The sequence below is a fragment of the Heptranchias perlo genome, chromosome 9 (assembly GCF_035084215.1).
Source record: "Heptranchias perlo isolate sHepPer1 chromosome 9, sHepPer1.hap1, whole genome shotgun sequence".
Taxonomy (NCBI): Eukaryota; Metazoa; Chordata; class Chondrichthyes; order Hexanchiformes; family Hexanchidae; genus Heptranchias; species Heptranchias perlo.
Genome location: NC_090333.1, coordinates 29,507,281 through 29,524,975, shown reverse-complemented (window position 1 = coordinate 29,524,975; position 17,695 = coordinate 29,507,281). Strand labels below are relative to the sequence as shown.

General features: G+C 39.9%; 1 protein-coding gene across 1 annotated transcript in view; it reads left to right on the top strand.

Annotated features, from left to right (window-relative positions):
* Positions 1 to 4,360: 4,360 nt before the first annotated feature.
* The window catches only part of zswim5 (zinc finger, SWIM-type containing 5), a 214,829-nt gene continuing 201,494 nt past the window's right edge, over positions 4,361 to 17,695 (top strand). Inside the window, exon 1 of the mRNA XM_067990098.1 lies at positions 4,361 to 4,859. Coding sequence (XP_067846199.1) covers positions 4,454 to 4,859 — 406 coding nt within the window. The 5' untranslated portion in view covers positions 4,361 to 4,453. The remainder of the gene's footprint in view (positions 4,860 to 17,695) is intronic.

Sequence of the window (17,695 nt, the reverse complement as noted above, 5' to 3'; positions counted from 1 at the left end):
ACTAATGTTATCCAAAGTTCCTCCGTAAATGGTACTACTTTGATAAGGTTAAGTCCCAGGACTGACCTGAGAAGAGCTACCAGATTCGCCACCTGGAACGTTCTGACCCTTAACGGGGTCAGGTACCTAGTATCGTTAGACAGTGAATTAAAGAGTTTACAACATTGCAGTTACTGGAATAACTTGAGTTGAGACTTGCGAATAACAGTCATCATTGTGGAGGACACGAGTCTGTTGTATTATGGAAGAACCGCGCACACGAACGGAGTAGCATTCATTCTTTGACCACCCTTCAATAAATCACTGACAATGTGGCATCCTATTTCTGATCGTCTTTATTTTATCATCGGCGAGGGTGTGGGGGGCATTATAACCATGCCTGATACTGTTTTACCCGATGCCCACACATATGTACTTTTCAGCAGGGTCACTGGAGAACGATCGGGAGCAGGAACCGTGGCTAATTCCTCCTTAGTCTAGGGGTACTGAGGATAATTGTGTATTATCCCACCTAAATTAATTCAGCACAGCCCGAGATTAAACTGGATTTAATTACATATTGATTTTACCAAGTGAGGCAATTGGAGGGGTCATTTTCCCTAATGTTTAGACAAACTATTCATGAAACTGGAGGCACTACAGTTGGCTGCAATGCCCCTGGACTAGAAAAAGAGTGAAACAACCTCCTAGAGTTCCTACTTCTGGTAGATAATCAATGATTCTTAACTGTATGCAGACATCAGGTGAAGACAGTATCAGGCTCAGGTGTGGTACCCCAATAAGCAATAGCTTGTCAACACTCACTACCTAGACTTATACATGAATAACAGCCACTCAGCAAAAGGAACAGGGAAGTCAAGAACACTTGGGTCATCCACACCCTAGTTAGTAGGTTAAGAAGAGGAGAAAACGGCAAAAAAAGTTTTGCCTTTTAAAAGATACTGATGGTAAGTTCACTTTTTTTATTAAAAGTATTGATTCTCAAAGTCTGAAATTGCCTGTCCACACCAGAGCACTTGATGAGTAAGAACAACATTGAGTATCAGACCCTCATTGCAAAAATACCACTTCCTATTAACTGATCACAGAATAACACTGACAATGGCATTGAAGAGCTGAGCAGGCCATTTAATTTGTTCCTGAGTTACACTCAAATTGGCATTTAGAATTGGATTCATTCGGTTTCTAATTTACATAGAATTTTCCAGCACAGAAACAGGCCATTCCGCACGACAGGTCTATGCCAGTCTTTATGCTCCACACAAGACAAACTTAATTCGATTCAAGTCTGAGGATACAAAATTAAATGTTGGCTAGGACAGCAGGAGAACTTCCCTGCTCTTCTTTGAATAGTGCCACAGGATTTTTTCATGTCCACCTCAGAGGGCAGACGATGCCTCGGTTTAACAGCACCTCTGATAGTGCAGCACTCCCTCAATTCTGCACTGAAGTGTCAGCCTATGAGCTCAGACTCTGGAGTGAGGCTTGAACTCACAACTTTCTGTCTAAGTGGCAAGTGCTACCACTGAGCCATATATGACATCCAAAAGATGCACATAAGGCTCTAGTTAGAGGACTGAAGAGCACAGGGGAGGTTGCAAACGTAAGATGCACCAAGACCATGAAAACAAGGATGGGGAATCTAAGTTTAATATGTTGGAGGACAGGGAGTCTGTGTAGGTCAGCAAGGACAGGATATGGGTGACTGCATTTTGGAGGAGTTCATGGAGGATGGGAGACCAAAAAGGAGGGCATTGGAATAATTAAGTCTAGAGATGACAAAAGCATAAGGTTTCACTGGTTTGGGACTGAGGGAGGAGCAGAGTCAGGTAATGTTGCACAGGTGGAAATAGGTAATCTTGGTGCTGGGTATGATATGGCATTTATAGATCAGCCTGGGGTGAAAAAGGACATCAGGGTGCTGCACAACCTTGTTCAATCTGAATGATTGGCTCGGAAAGGGATGCAATCAGTGGTAAGGGAGTGAAGTTTACAGCACGCGCTGAAAACAATGCATTCAGTCTTCCCAATGTTAGGTTGGAGGAATTATGGCTCATCCACAAGGTCAGATAGGGAATGTGACATCACAGGAGTGGTCATAGGCTCAAGAGAGGAGAAGTTGTTGTCAACAGCATACATGTGAAAGCTAACTGTGTGCCTGCAGATGATATCGCTGAGGGGCAGCATGTAGGTGAGGAAGAGGATAGTGCCAAGGATAGAATCTGTGGGCATTCCAGAGGTGACATTACAGGGGTGGGAGGAGGAGCCATTGCTAGAGATACACTGGCTGTATGTGAATAACAATCTATTAGCTTTTTAAATTTCTTCCAGGAACAATCATCTTTGTTTATTTGAGAAGGTCAAGGGATCATGTGGAGCAATTTAAAGCCTTCCTGCATTATGAATCTACACTAGATATGGTTGAACACATCATCCTCCTCCATTATCCATCTCCATGGGACTATTCCTGCCTATCCAAATCAGCCAGCACATCTCCAGCAATTGCTTCACTTCCTTCCCCACCACCATTGCCTCCAATGCCCAGGAAGGATCTATCATTAGCCCCCTCCTATTTACAGCTGCCCCTTGGTGACATCATCTGCAAGCATGGAGGTCAGCTTTCACATGTGCCTTGATGATATCCATCTCTACCTCTCCATCACTTCCCTTGACTGCACCATGCTGTCAATTTGCTTGTCTGACATCAAGTCTTGGACAAGTCACAAGTTATTCCAGCTCAACGTCAGAAGACTGAAGCCATTGTCATCAGTCTCTGGCACAAACTCTGAATCTTTGCCACTGATTCCATCCCATTCAATGGCTACATTCTGAGGCTAAACCTGACCACATCCTATCCATTAGCAAGATCACTCACTTCTGTCTGTGCAATATTAGCCCCCTTCAATGTTATTTCTCAGCACTGAAACCTCACCCATGGCTTTGTCACCTCTAATCCTTGCTAATCTTCCATTCTCCATGAACTCCAACTTGTCCAAATCTCTACCTCACGTATCCTATCCTGAACTAAGACCTGCTCGCCCATTATCTTTGTCCTCACTGACTACACCAATCTGTCAATAAATCAAAAACAATATTTTTATCTTTGTCTATAAATTCCTTCATTCCCCACACAATCTCTGCAATCTCATCCAGTTTTATGTCCCCTTCTAAAAGCTTCTGTGCAATCCCCCCACCCCCCCCCCTTCACTCCATCATTGGCAGCAGAGTTTTCAGTTGCCTCGACCTGACTCATTTGGAAGCCTTTTCCTAAATCTATTTGCTTTTCCACTTTTAAAAACTCCTGGACCCATCTTTTCGAACAAAGCTTTCAATCACGCATCGCAGTCTCTCCCTTCCTGGCCAGACGTCCCTTTTTCTTACGCCTATTCGTGATGTACTAGGGGCTTTTTTTGTACGTGAAAGGCGCTGTATAAATGTAAGTCATTGGGTGGGGGAATTTCTCAGGGCTACTAGAAATTGTGGAGAATATTCAAAAGTTTAGCACCACTGAGGGCACAGAACAAAAGTATGACTAGATTGAAACACAGCCTCCCAAAATTAAAAGACAGCCTGCACCCTTTCCAATTAAAGTTGATTTAAAACAGTTCCTGCCACAATATGAAACATTAAAATCTGTAACTTTGCATGTGGGGGGAAAAACATTTCTTTATAAGCAAATACCCAGAAAAGCAGAGACAAATTGCAATGGACGAATTTAGTTATTGTCAATAGTCACTCCGTATTGGGACACACCGAAAGTGGTGTGCTCGAAAATTAAACTGCTTTACGATATGACTTTGTAAAATGTTAGCTCAGTTTGGAATTGTAAATGCTATTAAAAAAGAAAGCTGGGGAATTATTTAACGGACAATTAATTAGCACTGTTATTATTAAACCTTGAATAGAGCCAGGCAAGCACCAGGACCCTGCAAAAGCCAGGATTTCCCTGCCCTCGTCCTGTCACGAATCCCAGACTGGGCTTGAGCCAGAGGCTCTCCCTTTATCGGCTCGTTGTGCGGCGTGACCTCGCCCCGCGTGACACTCGCTCCGTATTCAGGCACGCGCTCCTTATATGGCATAGAAGGCCGAATCTTCGTGTCGCAAAATTCCTTCATTGTGACGAGACCGTGATTGACATCATGCGCGACCAATCGAAGCCCAAACGCCTCTCCGGCTGCTTCTTTTGCGAGACCACGCTAACGTGCTGGCCGTCATTCTTTCTGACTGACGTCCGTTTCCACCAATGGAGACGGTGGTGCGGTTGGGCTAGTCAGCTGTGACCAATGGGCGTGAGGGTGGGGCGGGCGCTGGGTGGTGTTGTTAGGTTTGGTTGCGCTGTGTTGAGTGTGAGTGTGGATGTGTGGCGGTTTCGAATGCTGTGAAAAAAAAAAGGCAACATTGTAGCGGTGCGGGCTGCGCGGTGGATACTTTTCTCTTTACAGTGTGGAGCAGCATGGCGGAGGAGAGAGCTCAGCCGACCGCAAAGCGTCTCTGTTCCAGGCCCTTCCCTGTTTCCAGATCGTCCCAGAAACCTGCACTGACCGGGAGAACCCACAATCCGGAGTCTCTCCTGGATGCCAGCGCTAAAATGGTGGCGGAGAAGTGGCCCTTTCAGCAAGTGGAGGAACGTTTTTCCCGCATCCCCGAGCCCGTCCAAAGACGAATTGTTTACTGGTCTTTCCCGAGGAACGAGAGGGAGATCTGTATGTACTCGTCCTTTAACTACTACTCTCCCGAGGAGACGGCAGCCGCCGCGGCAGGAGGCGCAACCGTGCCCGGGGACGATGATAATAGGCTCCCGTTCAGGAGAGGTATTAAACTGCTGGAGAGCGGTTGTGTGGAAAATGTTCTTCAAGTAGGTGAGTGAGATTAAATAAAGAGGGAAAAAAAAATAATTTACACAATCACCACAAAAATGGATTCGGTCCAGTGACACTTCCGTTTGAATTGCCTTCTTTCCCACTGTGCAGAATGTTTTTCAACTATCTGTAAAACAAATACTACTTTACCTCCGACCATTTGAATAGTTTTGCTGTATGAAATATCTTTTCAGCTTGGCTTAGTTGAAGAAGAAAATTAGACGAAATAGCCCGACGTTTGATGCCACAAATGGATGTATTTATAGCCTTTGTAGATGTCGATTTGTTTTTTTTAAATCGTGGGAAGAGTGGTTTTGAGGGGTGGGTGGGTGTTGATTTAGGGTTAGCAGAGGGCGGGGAATTAAATAAAAGCGACGCTGTGGTCCCAGGGAAAGGTGTGTGTTGCAATTTAGATAAGGTAATTGACATATTTATTTTTGCCTGTTTGGATCACAGCTTTGATGAGAAAGCAAAAATTACAGCTCGCTGTTTTCTCTCACGAAAACAAAAAAACATAATCGGCAGTGTTTTTAATTGTATTGAGCTGTCAGAAGGGATAACGCTGCGAGTTGCCTGTCAGGAACGCTCTTGACTGGAGGGGGAGGGGGGGTGGGATGCCATTCTAGGATTTAAACCCCAAACAGGAACAAGTTCAAATGGTGACAGTACATTTTGGATGGGGAACAACGCTGGTAGGCACGACTTTAAAGTATACTGACGTTTGGAGAGAGGTAACGTTTCGACTTTTATTTTCTGGAAATGACCAGCAACGAGAAAGCGAAACCAGGGATAAAAGGAAATGGGAGAGAAAGGGAGCCAGTCAATTTCCATAATAAGGATCGTCTCTCTCTGTAGTGGTGCCAAGGGAAAGGGGTGGGGGGTGGTGAAGGGAAAGAGTGGTAAAATAAAAGGGACTGACCATCGTTTCTCGTTTGTTTCACAGACAACTTGATTTGTTTGTATTTGATATAATTACTAACCGATCAGCTTGTCGTATTTTGATTGTTTTGATGCGTTTCCCAGTAATATACTTGCATGTTCAAAAAGCGATTTGCCCTTGAATTTTTTTTCATCTTTCTCTCCTGATTCCCACAGACAGTAGTGAACCGAGTCAAATGGGTATGTATATCCTGAGATGACACATCACCCAAGGCTCTGTGGATGTTCTTATTTTGCTCTAATTGCCGGGTTTGACTTAATCATTTTCCCTTATTCATGTGCTTTATCAAAAATGTAATTATTTAAAACTACATTACGGCCTTGTTAAGCTGTACGGGGTCATTTGTAAGAACTTTGCCATTAAACTTCTTTGCATCTTTACATATTAAAAAAATGTCCTGTAAGACGTTTCTTAATTCATTGCGTTTGCATTTAAACGGTCTTAGCAAAGGTCCTAATGATGATGTCTGAATCTTGAGGTGAAACAACGTGATTTGAACAATTCATGCAAGTTTATACTTATACAGTGTCCTGACTTTTTAATTATTAATATATTGAATCAGAAAGCAGGGACTAGATGAAAGAGAGCTCTAAAGGGCAATCGTTTATGTTTGTTTTCTTCTTGCCATCAATCGCCACTTCTGTTTGAGATTCAGTCCCGAGTCGCAGAGTCTGTCGCTGAAGCTCCGCCAATGGACTCTGCTATCTTGACTGTATTGAATCGGTTCGTGTTCTTCCGTGAAGGTAGGCGACTTCGCAACTTGGATGTTTGCCACCGAAGTTCCAGGCTGGCCAGCTTTTAAAAGTAGATTGATAAAAGTATGGATTACTTGGGTATCGGGTAAATCGTTCTCAAGGCTGCGCCTATCGCTTTGCAAAGGTTTAGGAGGCAACATTTAAAGCTTAGATTTTTTTTTAGTGTTTGAGTTTGTGACCAGAGGTCTGTACGTATATAATCCAAGGGGCATTTGTTTGTGTGTGTGTATATGTATGAATGATATATTTTCAAATACAAACAAGCAGAGGAATGTGGTTTGGAGGTTGCGTGAAATTATTCTATTAATACACCAAATATGACAAGTAGGCATTTTTTTTCCGGGAAGCAGTTCATAGTTTCAATTTAAAAAAAATATTGTGGTTTATCAACTACGTATGGAATTATTACAAAAATCCCACACTTGAACACTTCTTTACTAAGGCTTTATTCTATTGGAAATATGATTATAAAGTAACTCATTGTTGATTCTGAAACTATTACACAATTTTAATACAAATTCCCACATTTGCAATAACAAGCTGCATCAATGGTTCAATCCCCTCTAGATGACACTGCTTTATGGACTTTATTTTCCTATTAGATTATAATTTGCAAGTAATCCTCAAATTTAGGAAAGATCTTTCTCTCCAAAACACGAATAAAGAAGCGTGCAGAACAGCAAAAGACTTCATTTGCAATGTTTATCAGAATCGCTTGATTTTTAATGATGAAATGACAACTTGCTTTGTTTATTTCTCAGAAGGGTACTGGAAATAATGGGAGAAAAAATATTTTTTCCTTTTTTAAAATTTGCAATGAATGTGCACCAGATCTCATGGGTTGTTTTGGTTATATCAATTATTTTTAAACTAAACTATTTACTAATGCAATATTAAAAGCTAATGATTCAGCAAATGCCTTTCGGATTTTTCTTTTTTATTTATTTCCTATAGATGGGTCTAAAATGACAGTAGCCTATTAAAGTGGAGTGAATTGATTTGGATTTTTTTTGCTTCTAGTCTGTTAGATGTACATTTTAAAAATTCATTACAAGAATAACTTTTTTTTCACACCAGATTTCTTCTTTCTCCTTTCTCGAGAACATTTACTTCTTGCAGTTGTGCGGTTCCTCAGAAACTGCTTGCTCTCCAGTATCTCATCCGAGTGGCCATGCATTAGTCTTGACAATGGGAATTGGCAAACCATTTGACTCTAGGTGGGGAGGAGGTCACAGCCAGGCCTCACTGTCCACACATATCTAGTAGGGATCACTGAACAGCAATCAGAAGTGGGGACCGTAGGTGACTTTTCCCTTCCCTAACCCAGAGGTACAGGAGCTGATTGTAGTGTTCCTTTTGGTGCCCAGGCTGAGTTCAGCTAACTCTTTGCAAACCTGAGATTAAACCTGGGAGCTTTCTGATCTGCATGGCACAGTTACTTACTGAGTGACCCTGTTGAGTCATCAAAGGAGCCGGCTTGGTGTAAACAAAATTTCAATTCGTAAATACTTCAGTACTAATTATATGAATGCAAATAATGTTTTAGATAGTCTTTTATGGTTTGGTATTTTTTAAAAACATAAATTGTACTGTGGATAAAAACAGTATAGGGTGTTTACATTTATACTGTTACGGAGGTTTTTCTCCAGGCTAGTGGTTAGATCTGTGCTGAGTTCTAGCTCAGGGTGCCCACTCTGAAGAAGAATGTTGCAGCACCCTTTCCTGTACAAAATGTGAGTTTCTGAGATAGAATAATACCCTCCAAAGATGATCTTTTTATCGTACAGGTTTTGTGAGAATAGTTTTATGAGACACCTTCTCAGTCAGAGAAAGTACTATCTTGCGGGTTAAATTTCTGCAACCTGGCTCATTTTTATATTTGCTGCAATGAAATGCAATAATTATACTGACTATTCAGTAAGTCTGAACATGCAGAAAATTGATCAAATTATGAAAAATTTAAAGCATTAAACAGTTGGAAATAAAGTATTCCAATTTTGAGGCATTGCACTTCTGCATCGGAATGAAAGTTCAGTTGGATTCATTTGAAGACAATATATACACACGTACACTATTCTGGTTATTTATGTTTAAAACAGAAATTAATCTCAGGCTTGTAAATTTGAGCAAGACTATTTTGGAGGTATTTATGTGGAAGCAAAAAAATGTTGAAAGCTGAAAAGATTTTCTGATACTAAAGGATCTTAATGCTGCAAGAGTCTCCTTGAGGAGTTTAGTAGGGAAAGGATGCTACCCATAATGACAGTAATGATTTAGTATGGGGGAGGGTGTGAGAAGAGAGAAATGTTGACTTAAAAAACAATGTAAAACATAATCCGTAAAATAAATTTGAAAGAGGGAAGATGCAAGCCAGCAAAAGCTGTGTGTGCTTAAGTTCAGTATTTTGAAAACTTTGACTCATAAATTCCTAATATTATCTGGAGTAAATTTGCAAATATACAAAATAAGACCCTTATATAGGGTCATCCACTGCATTTTATTACAGTGAAGATGTTTGTTATACTGAATATGTTGCAGTTTAAATGAAATGTTTCCATATTGCAGGTAATGTTGATGCACCTAATTAATGTTGAGTAAAATAATTACTGTAAATTTAATCAAATTGCAATAAAATACTAATGACCAGTGCTCTTTTCAAAGATTTTACTGTTGCTTACAACACAAAATAAAAAAAGTATTAGTTGCATGCAATTTTTGATCGTTGAATTTTTTGTTCATATTTGATATAAAGCAAATGTTTTAAAGGGCCTACTGGGTTTGCTCTAATTTATTTTGTATTGAAGTGCTGGAAGGGTCCTGACAGTACTTTTTAAACTTCTGTAGATGACCTCTACAGTTTCATCATCTAATGGTAAACATCCGGTATGCCTGTCCCAGTCTTCTATCTGGAAAGTATAATTATGACACAAATTACTAGAATATGCGCAAGACACATGTTGGATACAATATGTTAGACAGGGCTTAGTTGAATGACTCTAGTTGTGAGTGTTTGATATAAAGACATAAAATTTTGGAAATACATTTGGAAGTGGAAGATATTCTTGGTGGGATCCTTCATCAGAGTGTATGTATGATCAACCCATTGAATAGATACCATGCCCAAATATGTTTGGTTTATATTGTGGTTAAAATGGCAAATAGTATTCAATGTCTTATTACAATCATTTAACATCTATCCAAGTGAAAATGGCAGACACCAGCAGACTAACTTCATGTGGTGCAAAATGATGTAACATCATTGAAGAAAACCCCTGTGCTGGATAAATTTTCTTGATCATGATACACTGTGGTGAACAGTGTAGCTCTTAATATAAAGATCCATTTGCTGTGCCTGTGTTTTCATGTCCAGATATGGATGATTTCTGAGCATGACCGGTCACACAGCAAATGAGGTGATGTACCATTTATGCAAAGGGTGAGGGAGTGAGGGGAGGTGACAACTTGATATTTTGGGAGAAGAATTATTCAGTAAACATAAAGTAGCAATACATTGCGAAAAAATAGCTGCTTTTGTTTTAAGAATGAGGGCTGTAGAAGAACAGAAAAGGTCATTTAAACTCAGAAAAGTCTCTGCGATGCATCATTGCATTGTAATTGCGTAAAAATGCAAAGTGTGGGGGAAGGAGAAGAAATAAAAACTGGGAAATCAAATCAAACTTGCAGCTGGAGGTAGGATTGAACAGACAATGGAGATGGGATCAAGTGGCATCATTCAAACTGGATCCCATTTAGGTAAATGGAATAGTCAAAAGGATTCAGTTTGACTAGAACAAAATTGTTCTGTTTCGGGATAGTGCTGCTTAGCGTCCGTAATGTTCACATAAAGAAGATATCAATCGGTTTTAACTGGGCAAATGTTTTGCACATGTAAAAAAGTGTCTTTTGTCCTAATGTCCCTAGGATGTAATAAAAGTGCTTTGTCTTTTTTAAAAAAAAAACTTTTCTCCTACAATGTGGCACGAGGCATGATATTTATAAGTCTGATGTTGAAGTAAAATGCTTTGTCATTTTTTAAATAAAATCAATTTAAGCAATAACTAGGGAAGCTTTAAAAAAAATACATCTTGTGGTGATTGCCATTGTTCACGTGAACCTAGAAAGTGAATATCAGCAGACTATTTGACTGTGTTGGTGGTGGGGAATTTCAGCCAAATCCAAATCTGTCCACACATGCATTTCCAGCAGGGGTCAGTGGTTAGCCACAAGGAGTGGGAACCCTGGCTGCTATTTCCAAACCCCTCTTTCCTCCAAGCCTGGGGACACCGAGGACAGTTGTTGCACCCAGTCACAGCCCAGATAGGTGCTAATTCACCACAGACTAGGGATCAAACTTGGCATGTTCCTTGTCTGTGTGACTCAGTACCACATCACGCAGTGCGCTACTGGGGAGTACCAACTTAGTATTTTTAATTTTCAAGAAACAATGTAATGCCGCTAATGCAATCGTTCTTCCTCTTCAAACTATTAACTGAGAGGTTGTAATGACGGTTGATTTTTTTTCTGTTTCATAGTCTAGCTGATGCAGTGTTTATTTTTTAATGTATTTTGGTATCCACTTTAAACAAATTTATAAGTGCAGTTTGAAAGTGGAGCTCTTTTCGGCTTCACATGAACAAATTACTCTATTTGTACAATGCCCCATAAACTCAATTTGTCTTGAGCACAATGGATACCTGGGAGTGGTCACTGGGGCTTCGAGGGTTAAATTATGAGGACAGGTTACATAAACTTGTATTCCCTTGAGTATAGGAGATTGAGGGGTGATCTGATTGACATGTTTAAAATGTTAAAAGGATTTGATATGATAGTTATGGAGAAACTATTTCCTCTGGTGGGGGAATAAAGAACAAGGGGACATAATCTTAAAATTAGAGCTCGGCCATTCAAGAGAGAAATCAAGAATCACTTTTTCACACACAGGGCAGTAGAGATTTGGACACTCTCCCCAAAAGGCTGTGAATGCTGGGACAATTGGAGCTTTCAAGACTGAGCTAGATAGATTTTTGTTAGGTAAGGGTATCGGGATATGGAGCAAAGGTGGGAAAATGCAGTTGAGGTGCAGATCAGCCATGATCTAATTGAATGGCGGAGCAGGCCTAACGGCCTACTCCTGTTCCTACGTTAAAAACATCGTAACCAGTTCTGATGATGCAATTCAAATGGTTTGTCATTGTCATCTGAACATCTTGATTAGGTTAGGACAGCAGTCTATCTATTTAATAAAATCAGCTTTGGGATATCAGATATAAAAGTAGACTTCAACATCTGGTCGACCTGGTGTTGATGCATGATAATGTTTGTACTGCAGGATTAATAACTCATGTTGCTGCAGGTATGTAGAGAAATAATTTGCCATTTGTCATTGGGAAATGGAATATTGGCCAGTATACTGTGTGTTTTTAGGCTTAGTAATGGAAACAAAGTACTATGTTCATACTAGTGCCAACTTTTTGTTTAGACAAAAGGGTTTAACTCTGCTCACACTAATTTACTTATTGAATTAATTGAATTTTCACACAAAAAAAAGTTACAACTCTGCCCTCTTGCCTTTAACTCAGAATGAGATTTATGTTGAGGCCTGCTGCCATAATTGAGTCTTGACATTTGAAAACAATAAAAAATTCCATGTGTGTGTAGATATTTGTTTTTAAATGGTAAGGCGGTATCTTGGGAAAGAACACTGAGAATCCAGGCCAGTAATGCCGGGCATCCTAATTATCTCCAAGGTGATCATGTTGGTACTCATTTAAAGCGGGAAAACTTGCATAAGATTTTAGAATAGGCTTTATACAACTTTAAAAACATCCTAGATGTTAGATTGTTGATAGAGGACAGTGATAACTAGTTTAAAAAAATACGGAAGGAAAACCGTCGTCCTTTACCTCATCCATAATTGATTGCAATAAATCTATTGAGGGTAATAATTAGGCCTATGGTTTTGGGATTAAACCTGATGTCTATGCCCCCACCTCTCTGATTAATTCCAAAATTAGGGTTCCACCTGATGAATCCTGGAAACATTAGCATCAGCATACTGCAGTTGTGGTGTGATGCGTGCAGCTGCTTTCCCAGATGCAGGAAACACTTCAGCTTCTGTCCGTATTGATGTGCAGCATTAATGTAAAGCACATTTTCACCTGAATCATGTGTAGACAAGGCTCTACAAGGGAGGAAGATGTAGCCAACGATGCCCTTTCAGTGCCAACCTTTGATGATAGTTGTAACTGTTTATTAGTTACTTAAAGTATTTTGTCCCCTCAAATGAACCTACGTTTTCTGATTACAAACCTTGTTTTATTTTGGTCCGAAAAGTATTTGCTGGTGGCTGATTTCACTCTTTTATTGTTTTCATCTGGATTTGGGGGGAAAAATTGAAACCAAAAAATCAGGCCTAGTTATAATAATAGTTTGTATTAGGTAGGATTCGATGTGCGGAGCTAAAATAACTATTTAGCAGCTAATCTGATTTGATCCGCCACTTGGGTTGTTACGGAAACTGCTACACTTTCTAGGAATTTTAAATATACAGGCCCGGAATTTCCTAAAATGGTGTAACGAGAAATGACGCCAAGATTTATACCAAGATTTACGTTGATAATCCCGTCAGCGACTTACACCAAAATTTCCTGAGAATCTCATTAGCATACACCAGATCGTAAAAACTGCGTAAAATAAATGGAATTCAGCATAAATAATCGGGGCCCAAGGAAAGCGTCGTACTTAGGCCATAATCCTTCTTCAAGACCCTCTATGTGCATGAAAATTGAAGTTAAAAGCCATCAAAACCATCATTTATCAATTTTTGAATGTGTTCGTAATCTGAATGTGTTGCTGTGAGGAGTGTGTTGTACCAGTTATACTTTCAGTACTTTTCTTCTATTAGGCATGGAATGTTTAAGAAAATGTATTTGTGGAAGTTTTTCAATTTTTAATGAAAATCATTCTGGTGCCATAAAGATGGCAAAGATTCAAAGGTACAGAATTTTCGGATTCAGTTAGAAGAAATAAAAAAACCCACAAAACACCAGAAATATGACTAGGTCCTGCTGCACCTAAAATTTTAGGCGTAAATTTACAGTACATTTAGAACTGGCGTGAATTCAGGAAATTCGCATGAGCTGCACTTTTGCATGTGGTGCAGCTGTGTTAATGAGTGGCAGAGAGTTTTGGCAGAGGTTTCACTGAATCAGCATAAAAGATTGAGAAAAATCAGACAAGGCATAAAAATGAGTGCAAGTCACAAATGCCTGAATTTCCATGATCTTTGATGGCAAAAATTGGCAGTACACCGTTTTGCATGAAACGAGAGTGTAAAGTTTCCAGGAAATTCTGGGCTGCAGTGTCCAGTGCTTTGTATATAGCTCTATATATGGGTGCATGCCTGGGGGAAGGGATTGGAGTGGGTGTGGAGAAGAAATGTTGACTTGTCTGACTTTCATCTTGACCAGTGGATCCCTTGCACAGAAATTGCTAAGGTTCCTATTTTGGGCAGCACATTTCAAAGTCAGGTAAAGATTGGCAAAATACAGATTCGACTGTATTATGTGCATTGTGATAAATGCATATTTAAAAACAAGCAAAGTACACGCAGAGCTCAATTTTATGTTCCTCTGAGTTTTGTAGGTAGTGGAATGTTGTGCAGTAGAAGTTTAAAAAAAAAATAAACGAGCGCTCTTTTAATAGAGACAATAGAGAATACTGATTTGCATCTGGGCTTTGTTTTACATTGTGTTTGCCTTTTTTTTTGTTATGTGACAATAAACCTGCAAAGCAAATGCTCAAAATGGACTGATCCTCCTTCCCTGTAGCCCTTTTTAATGCTGCTGTGTTCATCGATATTAATATTTTATGTATATTTTAATTTGGGTTGGCTTTCTAAAACAGATTCTTCTTCTCATGCATGACAGCTGTACCCCATGCTGCGTATGGCCATTAAATTATGTGAATAATCCACAGCGGATCAGCTGTCGCATACAGGATGCATTTGATCCTCGGTCTGTAGCTGTCCATTAATGAGTCCTGACAACGGCCAATGAGTAGGTTCATCATGGCATTCAGTGGGATTTTGTTCGGCGCTGACCCAAATCCTGTGGAGGGTAAAGTATTGTTTCTAGTCAAGTGACCTAGAGATGGATGATTTGGCCGTGGATGAATTAAAGAAGCAATATGCGAATTGTACTGTAGGTCATCTTTATTGTTAGCTATATATTTATTAACAATCTAGTCCTGGAGAATAGGATTCATCTGTATTGTGCCCTGTTTAAATTTCTACAATTACAGTAGATTACATTTTCATACGGCTCGCTGATAAACCGACACGTTAAGTGCAATGTGCGTTGAGCTCCCTCACTTAATAAATAACACTTAGCAGGATCTCTGAAAATAGTTTTGTATATTTGCAAAACATAACGATTTGTGGGAGGAGGAACACCAAATAACAGTGGCTATGAGCCATGTTTTAGCCAATCCACAGGGTCCTTCTTGGGGCTTTGGTCCAGAAAAAATGTTTGTTTTTAAAAAAAATATGCAGCCACAATCACAGAATCCAGTTTTTTTTTCTATGTAATCTCATGCCTCCTCTCCTGAAGGTGCTGACTTCTGCTGGCGTGCTAGTCCATAGGTTCAAGTACCTTTCCATAATATTCTTCCTTTATTCCCCATTCTCACTCTCTTGGTTCATAATCATTTTTTTGACGACGACAGGAGTCGCAGACAGCCTTGATCTTGTTTGTGTCCAATATCCAAATACTCCTGTACTCTCCAGCAGCATTCACTGGATAGTGATCAGGAATGGGAACTCCAGCCATCTTTTTTTTTAACTCCTGCCCCAAAGGTTGAAGGTGCTGAGTCATGTTCCTACTGTTGACTTGTTTGAGATCAACTTTGAGATCAACTAACTCAGTGCACACCAGGGGTCAGGCCTGAGACCATCTTGGTCCCATGGCTTATCAGACATTTGGACACTCAGCCATTTTGGGAGTCCATTACTTTTTGTTATGGTTGACCCTATCCTACTTCTAAGTTACTCTAAAACCAGACTTTTTATTGAATGGGCCTGTGCAGAAGTGACAATAAAACTTCAGAAAAATTGTATCCTTTTGCTGCAGCATTATTTGAGACTTTGGAATCTTTAATTGGATAAAATGACTCTTCAGGCCAACCCCCTTTGAAACATCCCAGTCTTCGTTTTGATGCAGTTTAGCTTGTGACCCACGTAAGGATCTTAGTTTGGCTATAGACTGTATATATCTTTAAAACTTTATGGGAGAGGGGAGAAAGAGAATGCATGATAATATTTTGTTACAGGAAGATTTTAGGGTGTTTGCATCTTGCCATGCTATCTGAATTTTGCCCCCAAACTCTGCTGTATAATTTTGCAAATTATACAGTTGAATTTACTGAGTATTTAAGTATAAATGTAGCCATTCTGTTAAAACTACTTTTTTGACAAACTAGAATTACTTTGGGTGAGGTAAACCTAATCACCATACTGCCCAACTGCCTTCAACAAAGAATGCTGTAAATTATTTGTTGGCAGTAGCCTGCATTTTTACTTTGCCATCAGCATTTCATCTGTATACAATATTGCATTTTTTCAAAAACAGGTCATCAGAAACTGAGCTAAACTTATTGGTCCTTCACTTTGACATTTTTGTTGTTGTGGAGATTTAACTATTTTACTTTCTTTTCCAGTACTCTGGAAGTGAATGGCTGAGGTACACAAATCAGGAAGGACCATGTTCCATTCTGGTTCTGTGCTGAGTTAGCTGATTTCCGCCTGAACAGTGGTAGTAATATCACAATTACTGCAGTGCCTCTGGGTTAGGATGGGGAAATTAGCTACCCCAGTATCATGGGAGGTCTGACAAGGAGAGGATTGGGCTTTGGCTGTGGAGGACCCAGGGTCAAATATCCTATTGGCATTTACTGTTGAGGCTGGTGCCTGAATAGCTGCCACTTGGGGCAAGTAGCAGTGAGCCATGGTGCTCGTGGAATTATTTCTGAGCAAGGAGTCAATGCCTTCTGGAAAGGAGAAAATGAGCAAGATGGAAAAAAAAAAATTCTGTGCTACTAATGAATATGAATGTTGATTAGAAGCGGATGATCGATCAATTGATTCATCTATCTTTCGTGCTGTTGAGCTTATTAGGGAATATTTCAAAAAGGTGCTTTTGAACCCAATCACCGAGAGATACCATTAGCAGAGATGGTCGTGAACCCATTACCATTTTCTTGAGGCAGTCAGACTTTGAGTTTTCCACTTACGCTGATGCGACGCTGAAACAAACACTAACATGACAGCTGTAAAGCTACTCAGATGCCAGGACTACCTTTATTTGTATAATAATCATGTACTCCGAAAAGAAAATTATTTTCTTTTTTAAATGTTTAGAAATAAAAAAATGTTTCTGCTCAACTTTACCCCCTCATTCTCCTTTCTCCTCTTTCTCACACTCTAATATTTCATCTTTAATTTGACTTTTTTCTTAACTAATCTACCATATCTGCTGAAACCTTTACCCTATTTTCTTTTGAAAGTATTAAGCTCTTTACTTTGTTTTTTCTGGATTTGCTCCTTTGCCACAAATTCTGAAAATCCATCTTTTCGACCAAGCTGTCCTATTTAAAGGGACTATATAAATGCCTGTTTCTGTCTCTGCCTTTTCTCTTTTCTTTCTTTCTTTTTCTTTTCTCTTCCAATACTTTTTGGAGGTAGGAGCAATTTAAAAAAAAATAGCTCATCAGCAAATTGAATAGCAAAGATTTCAAGATTGAGATTGTTGATCAATAAAAGTACAACAGGAAGGGTTGCTAATAGACAAGTATAATCACATTGAAGTCAATGGGAACCAGGGGGAAAACTCTCCAATGGCTGGAGTCATACCAGCACAAAGGAAGATGGTAGTGGTTGTTGGAGGCCAATCATCTCAGCCCCAGGACATTGCTGCAGGAGTTCCTCATGGCAGTGTCCTTGGCCCAACCATCTTCAGCTGCTTCATCAATGACCTTCCCTCCATCATAAGGTCAGAAACGGGGATATTCACTGATGATTGCATAGTGTTCAGTTCCATTCGCAACCCCTCAAATAATGAAGCAGTCCGAGCCCGCATGCAGCAAGA